The following is a 14,036-nucleotide window of genomic DNA, read 5'->3' as shown; positions in this document are numbered from 1 at the left end:
TGTCACTAGCAGATGATTTATTTGATACAAATTGTTAAATTAGTGATCAATGTGAGTCAAATCGGAAAGAAATAATATACTTGATATATTTAAATGAAACGAATGATCAACTTGATATTTTTCCCGTAAATTATCTAGCACCAACTGTAATACTCATAGGGTATCTTAGTCATAAAGTATACAAATATTTATTTTACAATTTAATATTAGTTCATAAGTTATACATGAGTTAAAGATTAACTATAGGACATCTATACTATTATATTAAATACGAAATATTGAAAAATTGGTTGTTGGTCCTTGGTCACTCAATTTAGAGCCGTCAGATCAAACTGATGAGAACCGTCAGATATAATCTTAAAAATTATTATATAAGAAGTATAATGTTCGAATCCTGCCCGCAATATATTAAAATTATAATTTCAGTGTATAATGATAAAAATAGCCGTGATGCATTTTAAAATTATTATACTAGGTTCAAATCCTAACAGTAATATATTAAAATTATATTTAATAATATATAATGATAAAAATAACCGTGCATAGCACGAGTTATATATTAGTACTATTATATTAAAGACGAAATATTAAAAATTTGGTTATTGGTCCTTGGTCACTCAATCTAGAGCCGTCAAATCAAATTAATGAGAATTGTTACATATAATTTTAACAATTATTATTCTAGTGATATAAGATTGAATTCTACAAGCCAATATAATTAAATTATAATTTATAATATATAATAATAAAAAATCGTGCCAGATTATATACTAGCATTTATAATTATTGAACGAAACGGGACAAATTTAAAAAGTGTTAGAATAATATAAGATCCTGAAAAGGGCCATTCTCTAACACCTTGAGGTTTTAGAGTAACTGGTTCCTTAACATGGTATCAGAGCTCAGGCTGGCAGAGGACTCAGGTTCGATCCCTGTCACCCCCTATATTTCTCACAATTTATGAGGGACCAGTTTTAGAGTAACTGGTTCCTTAACAAAAAGTACCTTATTAATTTGGGATATAATAGACGAATTCCCTTATAAATAAGACGCTCTACCTAGTTTGCAATTTTGTAAGCTAGTTTTGTATTCCATTACATTCGCAACTCGACCAATCAGAACAACATTGTTGGTTCTGACATTCGATTTTTCGTAATGTTTAAGGAGACCCTAACTTTGGGGAGAAAGAACTTCCCTCAACACATGCTCTACAGAATCTATGAAGGCTGAACTGTGTCTCAATAATAGCCCCAAAAAAATAAAAAAAAAGAATAAAACTATCTTTTACCTCATTATTTAATCATATACATAAAATAATTATGAAAGGAAATGAGGTCCAATGTGCATAACTAATCATCTAATTCGTTACTCATGCATGTTTCAACTAGTCTCTTCATTTACTAATCATCCGTTATGACTATAAATAAAGGTGGAATATGATAGTTTTACCAACCAAAAACAGAGTAGTATATTATCTTCTATATATGATAACAGTCAGTGTTGAATTGATTAAAATCAAACGTGAAGGGTGTTGGGCCTAGGCCCATAGACTAGAGAAGCCCACCTAGAGGGATTATAAATAGATTTGTACTAAGACATAATAAGAATCCTAATAATAATATTCCAACATGGGGAATTTCCCCTGTAAAAAAAACAAACAGTACACAACACACATCATAAATCACATATTCAAAAACAACAGATCATTTTTGCTAATGAAACATAAGTAAAATCAGATCTCAAATGGAAGATCCGGGGTTCGTCGCAAATAGATCTACAAACCCCAATATAAAAGATGTTACTAGTGTAAAGCAAATGAAAAAGAACAAAGCTCCATTAACTCTCAAGAACTTATTTCCAGAAATGGAAGTTGCGCAAGGTAAAGATGAGCTGCAAAGCTCTGGTCCGCATCAAAACAAAGGACAAAATAAGAATAAAAGGACTAGAGTCCTTACTCCACAGGGAAAGAACGTACTCACAAGCGATGCAATGTTGCATCTCGAAAAAATGAAACGTCAGTGCAAGACCCCTGAAAAACAAGCTATAGATACAGGTATGGCATGAATAGACGACGATATACGCCGTCTAGATACAGAGCGACGAACTTTAATATAGAAACTGAGACAGAAGCGAGAGATTGCTCGCTTACAAAAAGAGCTGGATGAAGTCTCCGAGGGACACACGTCCTCAGGATATCAAACAGAGAACTACGAATCCCCGTGGAGAACGTCTATGGGGAGTGAAGACTTCTCGAGCTCGCTCTTATCACGACGACGAAAATGTAGATACGAGGATGATGAGTACGATGAATATGACAATCTCCAGGAGCGTAAAGATCCAGTAGTAGCAAACTTGACTGAAGATGACGTGCTGATGGTAAAGAATTTCATAAGAACTCACTCGGGAATGGAGACATCCTCGGAAAGTCCGTTATCCAAGAGAATTGAAAAGGCGAGGATAAATAGAGATCTCAAGGTGCCGCCAATTGATCAGTTCAACGGGTCCGCGGACCCCGCCGACTTCATTCACCTGTTTGATGGGCGTATGGCATTCCACGACCATCTTGACATAGCCAAGTGCCAATATTTCTCCACATGTCTAAAGTGACCAGCGCTCATGTGGTATAACAATCTACCATCACGGTCCATAGAGTCCTGGTCTACATTAAAAAACAAATTCAAATCTAGGTTCTCCACTAATAAAAAGGAAAAGAAAATGACAGCATCTCTTGTTAACATCCGCCAAAGATCAAATGAGAGTCTTAGAGAGAACATAACTCGCTTCCGAGCACAGACCATTCAAATTCCAGATCTGGTAGAGAACTTGGCTCTTACTTATTTAACAGCAGGTGTAGAAAGAGGCCGACACAATCTACTTCTGGAAGAATTCTTTGAGAAAAGTACCACCACACTCCAGGCTGCGATCGACTTGTTCAAACATAGGCTAACTCTCCAAGAAGTAGTAGGAAGCATCCAAACTTCAAGGTCCCCCAGGAAAAGATCAACTAGCTAGGTCTTCCGAAAGATCTTCACAGTGGGACCATCGTCGAAGTGAGAGAACAAATCGATGAGAAAAAGGCACTTCTCAGAGGTCACCAGCCACGGAAAAGTCGGATGAAAAACCATCCCAGAGTTCGGATAGGTCAGTGACCTCTCGGACATCTCCGGCCAAGCCACGAGTATGGCCTCCACATCCCCGAGATGACCGCGAATTCACCAAACTAAGCATTGACAAGACGCAGATACTAGCTATTCTCAAAGCCATTCCAGGTTATATACCTCCGAGACCAATGAATCCAAACAGACCTCCAAGTAACAAATTCTGTGAATATCATGAAGACACGGGTCATACCACAGAAATGTGCTACCAACTGAAGAATCTAATTGAGGATAAGGTCCAGAACGGAGAGCTTTCCCACTTTGCTGTGAAAGATGATTCCATGCACCAACAATAATTTGACCAAGATAGGGTCATTGACTTCATCTTAGGTGGACATTCCGCTGGTGGATGCTCAAACAGAGCAAGGAAATCGTACGCTCGAGAAGTCTGCAGGATTGACTTTAAGAAACCAAAAAGAAACCCAACTCCAGTCAATCCATTTTCTGACTGCGACTATGGAGACAGAGTAATCGAGGATCACTAAGATGCACTGGTAATCACTACAAAAATCAGAAGAAATACAGTACAGAAAATCTTGGTCGACAACGGAAGTTCAATTTATATCCTTTATCACAGTGCTTTCAAAAGAATGGAAATCGGAGATAGGAAGTTAGAGGACACACGAGATCTCCCTCTCTATGGCTTCACAGGTAACAAAGTCAAGGTAGTTGGGGTAATTGATTTGCCTGTACTATTTGGTTCTCTTCCTTGCCAAATATGGTGGATAGTCAAATTTCACGTTATAAATGCCGTGTCTAGCTATAATGCCATCATAGGAACGACCAGCTTAGGCCCCTTGAAAACAATCATTTCTGTCCCCCATCTCAAGATGAAGTTCATCACAAAATTTGGTGTGGGAGAAATGAGTGGAGACCAGAAAACATCACGTCAGTGCTATATCTGATCAACCATTACAAAGAAAGCATCTACTACAGGCAACTCAGTCAATCAGGTGGTCGAAGTGGACCCAAGGGACATCATTGACCCTCCGCGATTCATGAGCTACGAGCCGGTAGAAGTAATAGAGGAAGTACCTCTCACACCAAATGAGCCCAAAAAAATAGTCAAAATTGGAACAAGAATCCCACAAGAACTTCGCCAAAATCTGTTGTTCCTCCTCGAAGAGTTCAAGGACATATATGCCTGGGTTCCAAAAGATATATCGGGTATCCCAACGGAAATTGCCCTACATCGCCTAAATATCATACCCGACGCCAAGCCTGTGAAGCAGAAAAGAAGAATCTTTTCAAAAGAGAAATATGAAGCAATTGAAAGTGAAGTATCAAGACTCCTTGAAGCTGACTTTATCAAGCCAGTACAGTTCCCCAAGTGGATAGAAAATACAGTCCCAGTCAAAAAGAGCAATGGCAAGTGGCACATGTGCATTGATTATTCTAGTCTCAATAAAGCTTGCCCCAAAGACTTCTACCCTCTTCCAAAAATCGATCAACTCATTGATTCCATATTGGGAAATGAATTGTTATCATTCCCGGATGCCTTTTCAGGCTACAATCAAATAAAATTAGCTGAGGTAGATCAAGATGACACAATTTTTAAACTCACAAAGGGGTCTTTTCTTACAAAGTCATGCCATTCAAAATCTTAAACACGGGGGCAACCTTTCAAAGAACAACAAACACGGTGTTCAAACCTCAAATTGGAAGAAATGTTCAAGTCTATGTAGACGACATTGTAAAAATGTCGCCAACATTGTCGGAACACGTTCAAGACTTAAGGGAAATATTTGAAAGAGTAAGAGTTCATAGCATGAGGCTGAATCCAGCAAAATATTTATTTGGACTAAGTGGATGACGATTCTTAGGGTTTCTACTAACTCAAAGAGGCATCGAAGCGGACCCTAATCAGATATCTGCAATACAAAATATGACCGCACCAAGATGCCTCAAAGAGCTCCAGGCCCTTGCAGGGTCCATTGCGGTTCTTAGAAGCTTCATACCCCGCGCATCGAAAAGATGCTTACCTATGTATGAGGCCATTAAACACGCATCAAAGAGTTCTTTTAAATGGACAGAAGACTGCGAAATGAGTGTACAAGAAATAAAACACTTCCTCACGTCTCCGCCAATTATGACCAAACCTGGCCCTGTGAACCACTAAAGCTATACTTATCAACATCAGATCTCACTGTGGAAGTGGTTCTCATCAAAGAAGTCGATACAGACCAACGACCTGTCTACTACGCAAGCCACATCTTAAAGAAAGCAGAGGTGTGTTATTCAAATATTGAAAAACTCACCTATGCCCTAATAATCGCAAGCAGGAAACTAAGACAGTATTTTCAAGGTCGCCTAATTGTGGTCATGACAAATCAACCTCTAAGAAGAGTTCTATACAAACCAGATATGTCAGGGAGACTAGCATCTTGGACAGTGGAGTTAAGCTAATTACATATTGATGGTCCTTCTTATGATATATACAACACCATGGATATGGAGTATGGCAAATTTGAAATCAAATTTGAGGTAAAGCCATCCGGTATTTATGTAAAAACCCTGTTGCCGTTATTGTAATCGCCAGTTGGATATTATACACTTTCTCTCTACCAAAACAGGTTTAAATATGGAGTTGTATTTAAGTTTTTCACCGCGTCTTTTTTATTATTATTATTATTATTATTATTATTATTATTATTATTATTATTATTATTATTATTATAATACATATTAAGTTAGGTTGTACACCAAGAAACAATTTGAAACAAAGAAAAGTTCCTTTTTGGTTTACTGAATTAATATGACAATCTATCTTGTGGGTCTCCCTCGCCTCTCTCTCACCAGGTGGCAACAATCTTCACTTTTAATATTAGGGGTTAACTTAATGTATAGGCACAAGTTACCTAATTCTTTTTAAATTAGTAATTTAGTTTTCTTTTAAATCAATTATGATTATTATTATAATTTTTTTAAATAAATAAAATTGACGAATATTATATATGATTACTATTATTATTTAAATAAATAAAATTCAAGGATATTACATATTTACCCCCTTAAAAAGGATTTTGTTACCGGAATCAAACGAAACTAAATATCCGTACCTGAATCGAATAAATGCGGATATTTCTCATGAATAGATTCTTCTAATCCCAAGTCGCCTCTTTCTCATAATGATTTTTCCACAAAACTTTCAGAAACGGAATGATGTTCTTCCTCAAAACTCGCTCCTCTCGAGCTAAGATAGCCTCAACTTCTTTCTCACAAGAAAGATATTCTCTAATCTTATATAATGGATTTTGAACTACGTGCAATGGGTGAAATTTATAGCCTCTCAAAAGGGACACATGAAACACATTATGCAGATGAGAGAGTTGTGGCGGCAACGCAATTCTATAAGACACTTCCCCACTTTTTCCATAACATCAAAAGGTCCAACATACCTCGGACTAAGCTTCCCTTTCATACCAAAACGCTTCACACCCTTATAAGGTGACACCTTTAAGAACACATGATCACCTGACTCAAATCCACCAAACTTTCGATGTTGATCCGTATAACTCTTTTAACGCGATCGAGCTTCCTTCAAACTTTCTTTAACTTTCTCCACCTTCTCATTAGTAATTCTAACCAACTCTGGCCCTTCAATGACTCTCTCACCAACCTCATCCCAACAAGATGGTGCCCTACACCTCCTACTATACAAAGCCTCAAATGGTGGCATACCAATACTCGTGTGCCAACTGTTTTTATACGCAAACTCTACCAGATTCAAATATTTATCCCAATCACATGTCCACTCCAAAGCACATGCCCTCAACATATCCTTCAACGTCTGGACCGTCATTTCTGACTATCCATCGGTCTCCGGATGATAAGCTGTACTAAAATTAAGTCTCGTACCCCAAGCTTGCTGGAACCCCTTCCAGAAACACGATATAAATCTCATATCCCTGTCAGAAACTATAGACACCGGCACACCATGAATTCTAACAATATCTCGCTGAAAAATCTCTGCCAACTCATGAACATGAGTAGTCTCTCTAATAGGCAAGAAGTGAGCGGACTTAGTAAGTCTATCAACCATCACCCATATGACATCATTTTTCTTGAAAGTCCTCGGAAAATAAGTCACAAAATCCATAGTAATGTTTTCCCACTTCCAAACTGGAATATATAGCTGCTGCAACAATTCACTAGGCCTCTGATGGTCTATCTTCACTTGTTGACATGTAAGACATTTCCCCACAAATTCTGCTATATCTCCCCTCATTCCACTCCATCAAAAGTTCTTCTTCAAATTTCCATAGATCTTAGTGGAACCTAGATGAATTAAAAATGAAGAACTATGAGCCTTCTTCAAAATTTCCTCACGAATCATCGGGTCTGCAGGAACACACAATTTACTACCCAACCATATCACGCCCTCTTCATCCACATGAAAATGTTTTTGCTTGCCATATGCCACCTCAGATCTAATAGCTTCCAAACCTGTATCATTCTTCTGAGCTTCCTTAACCCTTGAAACAAGATTTGGTTCCTCTTTCACACTTGCAATGCTACCTCCTGACCCTGTAACATACAACTCAACACCCAATCGCTCCAAATCTGAAATAAGGTGCGACTGAGTAATGAGAGATGCAACACTCCCTAAGTTCTTCCTACTAAGAGCGTCTACCACTATATTCGCCTTTCCTGGATGGTACTGAATATTTGCCTCATAATCCTTAAGAAGTCAAGCCACATTCGATGCCTCATATTAAGCTCTTTCTGAGTAAAGATGTATTTGAGACACTTGTGATCAGTAAAGATGTCACCAGTCTCTCTATAAAGATAGTGTCTCTAGATCTTCAAAGCAAAGACCACTGCTGCTAACTCCAAGTCATGGGCAGGATAGTTCACCTCATAGGGTTTAAGCTTTCTAGAAGCGTAAGAAATCACTTTCCCATGCTGCATAAGAACACACCCTAATCCTCTCTTAGAAGCATCACTATAAACCCGAAAACCTCCACTCCCTGATGGCAACACAAGTATTGGACTGACACCAACCTCTTTTTCAACTCTTGAAAGGTCTTCTCACGATCATCACTCCAGTCGAACTTAATTCCCTTCCTCATTAGCTGAGTCAATAAAAAAGCTATGGAAGAGAAACCTTCCACAAAGTGCCTGTAGTAAGCTGCCAAACCCAAGAAACTCCTCACCTCCGTCACATTGCTAGGTCTGGACCAATTGGTAATAGCCTCGACTTTCGCAAGATCCAACTCAATGCCCCTACCAGACACAATATGCCCCAAGAATGCCACTTCCTCCAACCAGAATTCATACTTAAAAATCTCGCAAACAACTTCCTCTCCCTCAAAATTCAAGTACAGTACGTTCATGCTCCTCTTGTTCCTCTCTGCTCCAAGATTATATCTAGATATCATCGATGAAGACCACCACAAATTTATCCAAATAATCATGAAAGACCCGATTCATCAAATCCATAAATACCGCTGGTGCATTCATCAACACAAAGGACATCACGATAAACTAATAATGACCATAATGAGAGCGAAATGCGGTCTTCGAAATATCTTCCTCCCTAACTCGTAACTGATGGTAAAATGATCTCAAATCTATCTTCGAGAAGTACTTCTTCCCTTGTAACTGATCAAACAAGTCATCAATGTGTGGCAGAGGATACCTATTTCTAGCAGTCACCTTATTCAACTCCCTATAGTCAATACACAATCTCATGGAACCATCCTTCTTCTTCACAAATAGCACAGGAGCGCCCCACAGAGACACACTTGGCCTGATAAATCCCCTATCCAACAACTCTTGCAACTGCTCCTTCAATTCTTGCAACTTAAGTGGTGTCATCCGGTAAGGCGCCTTAGAAATAGGCTTAGCACATGGAACAAGTTCAATAGTAAACTCCACCTCTCTATGTGGTGGAAAATCTAGTAGCTCATCAGGGAACACATAGCTCATCAGGGAACACATCTTCATACTACCTCACAACTGGATAATCTACGATGCGAGGTTCATCCTTCGATGTATCCTTCACGAAAGCAAGGTAGCCATCCCAACCCTTAGATAAAAGTTTGTTCGCCTTTAGAGCAGAAATTAATTTAACCTCCCCTTTCGGCTGAGACCCCTAGTATTCAAATTCTGGTTTAATGTCATCCCCAAAGATCACCCTTTTTCCTTGACAATCAATTGTGGCATGATGTTCACTCAACCAAACCATGCCCAAAATAAGCTCAAAGTCATGCATCTCCATCAGAAGCAAGTTAACCTTACAATTTCTATCTCCAAAAGCTATCAGACACTCTCGATACACATCCGAAATAACAACAGAATTCCCCATCGGGGTAGAAATAGACATACGAGGATTATGTAATGCCCCCAAATCCGGGGTCAGAAGATTTGGTCGTCACTATAAAACCTCAATCCAAATTAACCTGTTAAATCAAAATGCAAATGCCAGCGAAAAATATTTAGCATCTATGACCCCAAACTAATCCAAGATCTTTTAAGGTTACAGTTCTAGAAACAAGAATTCCAAATTCCATAAATAATTTTCACCTCCTTTTAAAACTCTTTTCAACAAATTCCAATTCAATACTAACCCGCTAGTATAACTTCGAAAAGAAGTATACTAGGCCCAACTATAAAATAACACAATTATAATATAATATTATATAAACAACTTTTCATAACAGAACTTACACTAGCCCGCAAAACCTGGACCAACCACCTTCCAAGAGCTTCTTCTTTGCTTCCTCGAATTACGCGGCTAAACAACACAAGCTAATCCTCACTGAAGGTTAAATTTAAAAGCAGGCAAGTATGAGCGGAAGAAATGGTCAGCAAGTTCATTATAGCATATATATGGTCATTTTGATATAAAACCGACATCTACAATAGCGCAGAATATTTTAAAATCATATTTATTGAAACAAAAAATTTATTCAAGAATCGGATAATTGTTTCTCACTGTATTCAAAACTCTTTTTAATATTTTCGAGCGAAATGCTTCAGCAATACTTTGAATCTTGACGAGAATAAAACTCGTAAAACAGGGTTTACGAAAATATCATAAACAACATCAACATGAACAATGATTATGGAATGAATCATAAACGTTATTCAAAACCGAACCCTTGATATTAATACTCATTTTGTTGTCATATCAAATTAGATATCACTACGAACTTTGATGCTCACAACATCCCATACTGAAGTCAACACCAATCATTTATACTAATACCACCTTTGATATTTAACAACAAACTAAGTATCCATAATAAAAGAAATTGAATCAAAACTGTATTTCATCTTTTATCCGAGACTAAAATACTTGATAAACCATTCCTTATAAGATTATCAAAAGCATTATAATAATTTAGATTGGAGTCCTCGAACGACGGTGTGTTGCCGACGGTGATCAGCCGCGGAGCAACACCGGTATGCCAAAGCATATCCAACTAAACAAACGGGTCACCCATGGTACATATTGGCTTAATGAGCTATTGTATCCTGTATAATACATGGCTCTCCGCTAGACCGCCGCCTCGGCCTCTTACGCAATTAGTAACCATCCAATCTTAAAATTCTTTATTGAAAGGGGTCGTAATACTCGACACCCGAAATAATTTTATTCCGTCATTCACTTGGGCAGGAGTACTCACAACCAAATCATTTCTCTCAAAATCCAAATCATTTAAAAATCCAATAATTTGATAAGTAAAAACATTTAACTATTCTGAACATAGAATATCAGAGAGTACTTGCATGATAAATATTTAACTTAGCGATATGTAAAACATTTATCTATTCTAAACTGAGAATAGGGAAAATAATACTTGCATAATAGGATTTAAAATAAATATCACTTGAACAATGAGTGATGATAGGGATACCTGCCTTTGGGTTTTTAGCAGTTAATCACACTCGCAAAAACATAATCCCTCATTCTGACATCTGATGACATCACCGTTTTTTATTTCGCTCAATCTCTGATTTACTGGTGATGTAGTGTTGTAACGCAATATTTCATACTATTCAACTCTAGTCTTTATCCATTCCATTTGGTCCTCATCGTCTTAAAAGGCTCGTATCTATAATTAGAAAATAACATATTAATCATCTAAATGATAATTACTCGACGAACTGCGCGTTAAAATCCTACGTATACCCATATGATATCCCACACATAATTACCACAGTCAATACAAGAATATTGACCCACGTACACACGTAATTCACATATAACATAAGCACGTAACTCACGTATTACATAATTCATATCACATATGACTCGGTTCGTCAAAAGGTTCAACTCGGTACGCTTAAAATTGAAATCGAGTCCAAAATATGATTTATCGATCAAAAATTGACTCAGAATGATTCATAAAATAAGCGACCTTTCAAAACAAAAGAATTTGGGTCTCGAAAGTATTTTTAATGAAAGCGGAATATTTTTCTGAGGCTAGAGGCGTTCGTTTCGTATCAAACGGACGAACAGTTTATTTATTACGAATAAAATAAGAATAAATCAGAATAAATTAATTAATAATAATATTAATTGATTTTTAAATACCTAAATATAAATTTTAAAAGCTCAAAAGTAATTTTAGGAATTATTTGAATTGATTATAAATAATTATATTTTATTTAACTATTTATAAATAAAATTAATTGATTAATTATTTAATCAATTAATTAAATCCATGAATAATTAACTAAAACAAATTATAAATAATTAAATCAAATTACATTTTTTTGAAAATAATAAAAGAAAATAATTTTTAGAATTTAAAATAATTAACTAAATGATTTTTAGAATTTAAAAATACTAACTAAATAATTTTTAAAATTAAAAAAAATGATTTTTAGAAAATGAAAATGAATTTTGATTTTAATTTTAAAAACAGAAATTGGATAAACAGAATTGAGAATGGATTTGGGGGGTTTTTAGGATTAAAACCGGGTCAAGTGACGGGTCATAAAAGTCCCGGTCGGATCTTTCAAGAACACCCACCCGAAACTGGTAACCCAGAATCCGGCGGTATCTCCGACAACCAGAGCTAGTTCCGGCCAGGTCTCAATCGAGACCAAAACACTTCCATTTTCAGCGATTCTCAGTCCAGACCTCATGACCAACCTTCCAAAATCATAACAAACCTATCAACATCAGTCAAGGTCGATTAAATCGTCGGTTCCGGCTAATTCGATCGAAGCCGGCGGAAGAATCCGGTAAAGCTCGATTCCGAGCAAACTTAACCCAACCATAACAATCTATATACGAAATTAAAGACAGAATTCATACGAATGTAACCCAGTTAATCATGTCAACTAACAATCCAAGAACATCTTATAACAACAATTCAAAATTTAAGAAAATCATCGAACTCGGCTAACCACTTCCTGTAATAGAACACTCAATTAACTAACATAAATCAACAGGAAATTAGAAGATAAAGCTAACTGTAACATCAAATCGAATCAAAAATCATTCGAACAAAACCCCCCAATTCGGGTCAAGAATCCTAAAATTGAATATTAAAAATTACCAATCCTCGGATGATTCTGATGATATAATCAGGTAGAATAGATTCAGGGCTTCGATATGACTACAAACATGATAGGTTTTGCTTCTCAGATCATTCCAAAATCAGTGTTTGATATTCACAAGCTCAAGAACAAATATTAGAGGATTTTTTTGATTTTCTGAAAAATAACACAAAATATGATTTTTTAATAATAATTATTAATAAATAAAAAGCTATTTATACTTATCGAATATTAATACTCGTTGGATCGTATTGGATCCGAAAATAGGTTGCTTATCCGTTAAGTAACTATAAAACGATACAATTTTGTATCAGATTTGGATAATTATCAAAACCGGGCTTCTTATAAAACACCCTATGAGAAAATAATGTAAAAATATTCCGTCTCTCGAGAATACGGGTTTTATTGATTTACAGAAATGATTATTGTATCAAAATTTTTGTGCCGGGACGCGCACAGGTCAAACCGTAATCTGGATAGAAAAAGTTAAAACATGGAAAATGTTCAGAATATCCAGATTAGGTTAGGAAGGAGTTTTCAGAAGAGTTTCGGGTTGTAAAAACGTAAGAACGGCTGAAGTTGGACGATTCTCGGCTTTATAAAATAGTTTTATAAATAATCAGAAAATAATTAATAAATCCACAAAATATTATAAATTCATATAATAGTCCAAAAATTACCAGAAGAATATCACAATTATCTATATTCTATTCTGCACATAAAAGATTAGAATACTCAAAGAATATCATATATAAACATCCAAACATCAATTCCAATTATCATATAGTTCACTAAAATTCACATAAAATCACATAAACAAATTCAAATAATAATAATTATAATATCTGAAAATATGGGATATTACAATCTACCCCCTTATAAGGATTCCGTCCTCGGAATCAGCAAAAGAAAGCACTAATGGTCTTCTTACCAACTTTCCAATCTTGCATACATAACTTTTCTCAAAATTTCCAATAACACTGAACAGTTATCACGAAAGTTTTACTCTGCACCATTTCTCCATCCACATCCTTTGACCAATTTCTCAATAGAATCACTTTTACTGCTTGCGAGAAAGAAGTATAGAGAGGAAGATAGAGAGAAAGAAAAAGAAAGAGAGATAAAGATAAATAAAGAGAGAAATAAAGAAACAGACTGACTTCGTTATACGCCACTGATATTTTAATCACATTGCAATCCACTGTTGCTATTGGTAATCCCATCACATAGCTCTACTTTTCCTTGTCCAAGATAGCTCAGCCCAACTTAAAAGGTATACCTTCGATTATTTGAGATAATATAATCATGAATTCCAAAGAAAAGAGAATTTCATGTCATAATGGGACCAAAATCTGAATT

The 14,036-nt window shown here is 36.2% G+C and overlaps 1 protein-coding gene across 1 annotated transcript; it reads right to left on the bottom strand.

Moving 5' to 3' along the window:
• Positions 1–6,259: 6,259 nt before the first annotated feature.
• LOC141674071 (uncharacterized) lies at positions 6,260–6,960 on the bottom strand. The gene is made up of 3 exons (XM_074480796.1): positions 6,840–6,960; positions 6,557–6,632; positions 6,260–6,506 (listed from the first exon to the last, which is right to left on the bottom strand). Exons 1-3 carry the CDS (start codon positions 6,958–6,960, stop codon positions 6,260–6,262), a joined length of 444 nt encoding a protein of 147 aa, XP_074336897.1.
• Positions 6,961–14,036: the final 7,076 nt, after the last annotated feature.

Source organism: Apium graveolens, chromosome 7 (genome assembly GCF_009905375.1).
Source record: "Apium graveolens cultivar Ventura chromosome 7, ASM990537v1, whole genome shotgun sequence".
NCBI lineage: Eukaryota > Viridiplantae > Streptophyta > Magnoliopsida > Apiales > Apiaceae > Apium > Apium graveolens.
The sequence above is the reverse complement of the archived record's forward strand: the minus strand, read 5'-3'. Positions and strand labels throughout refer to the sequence as shown.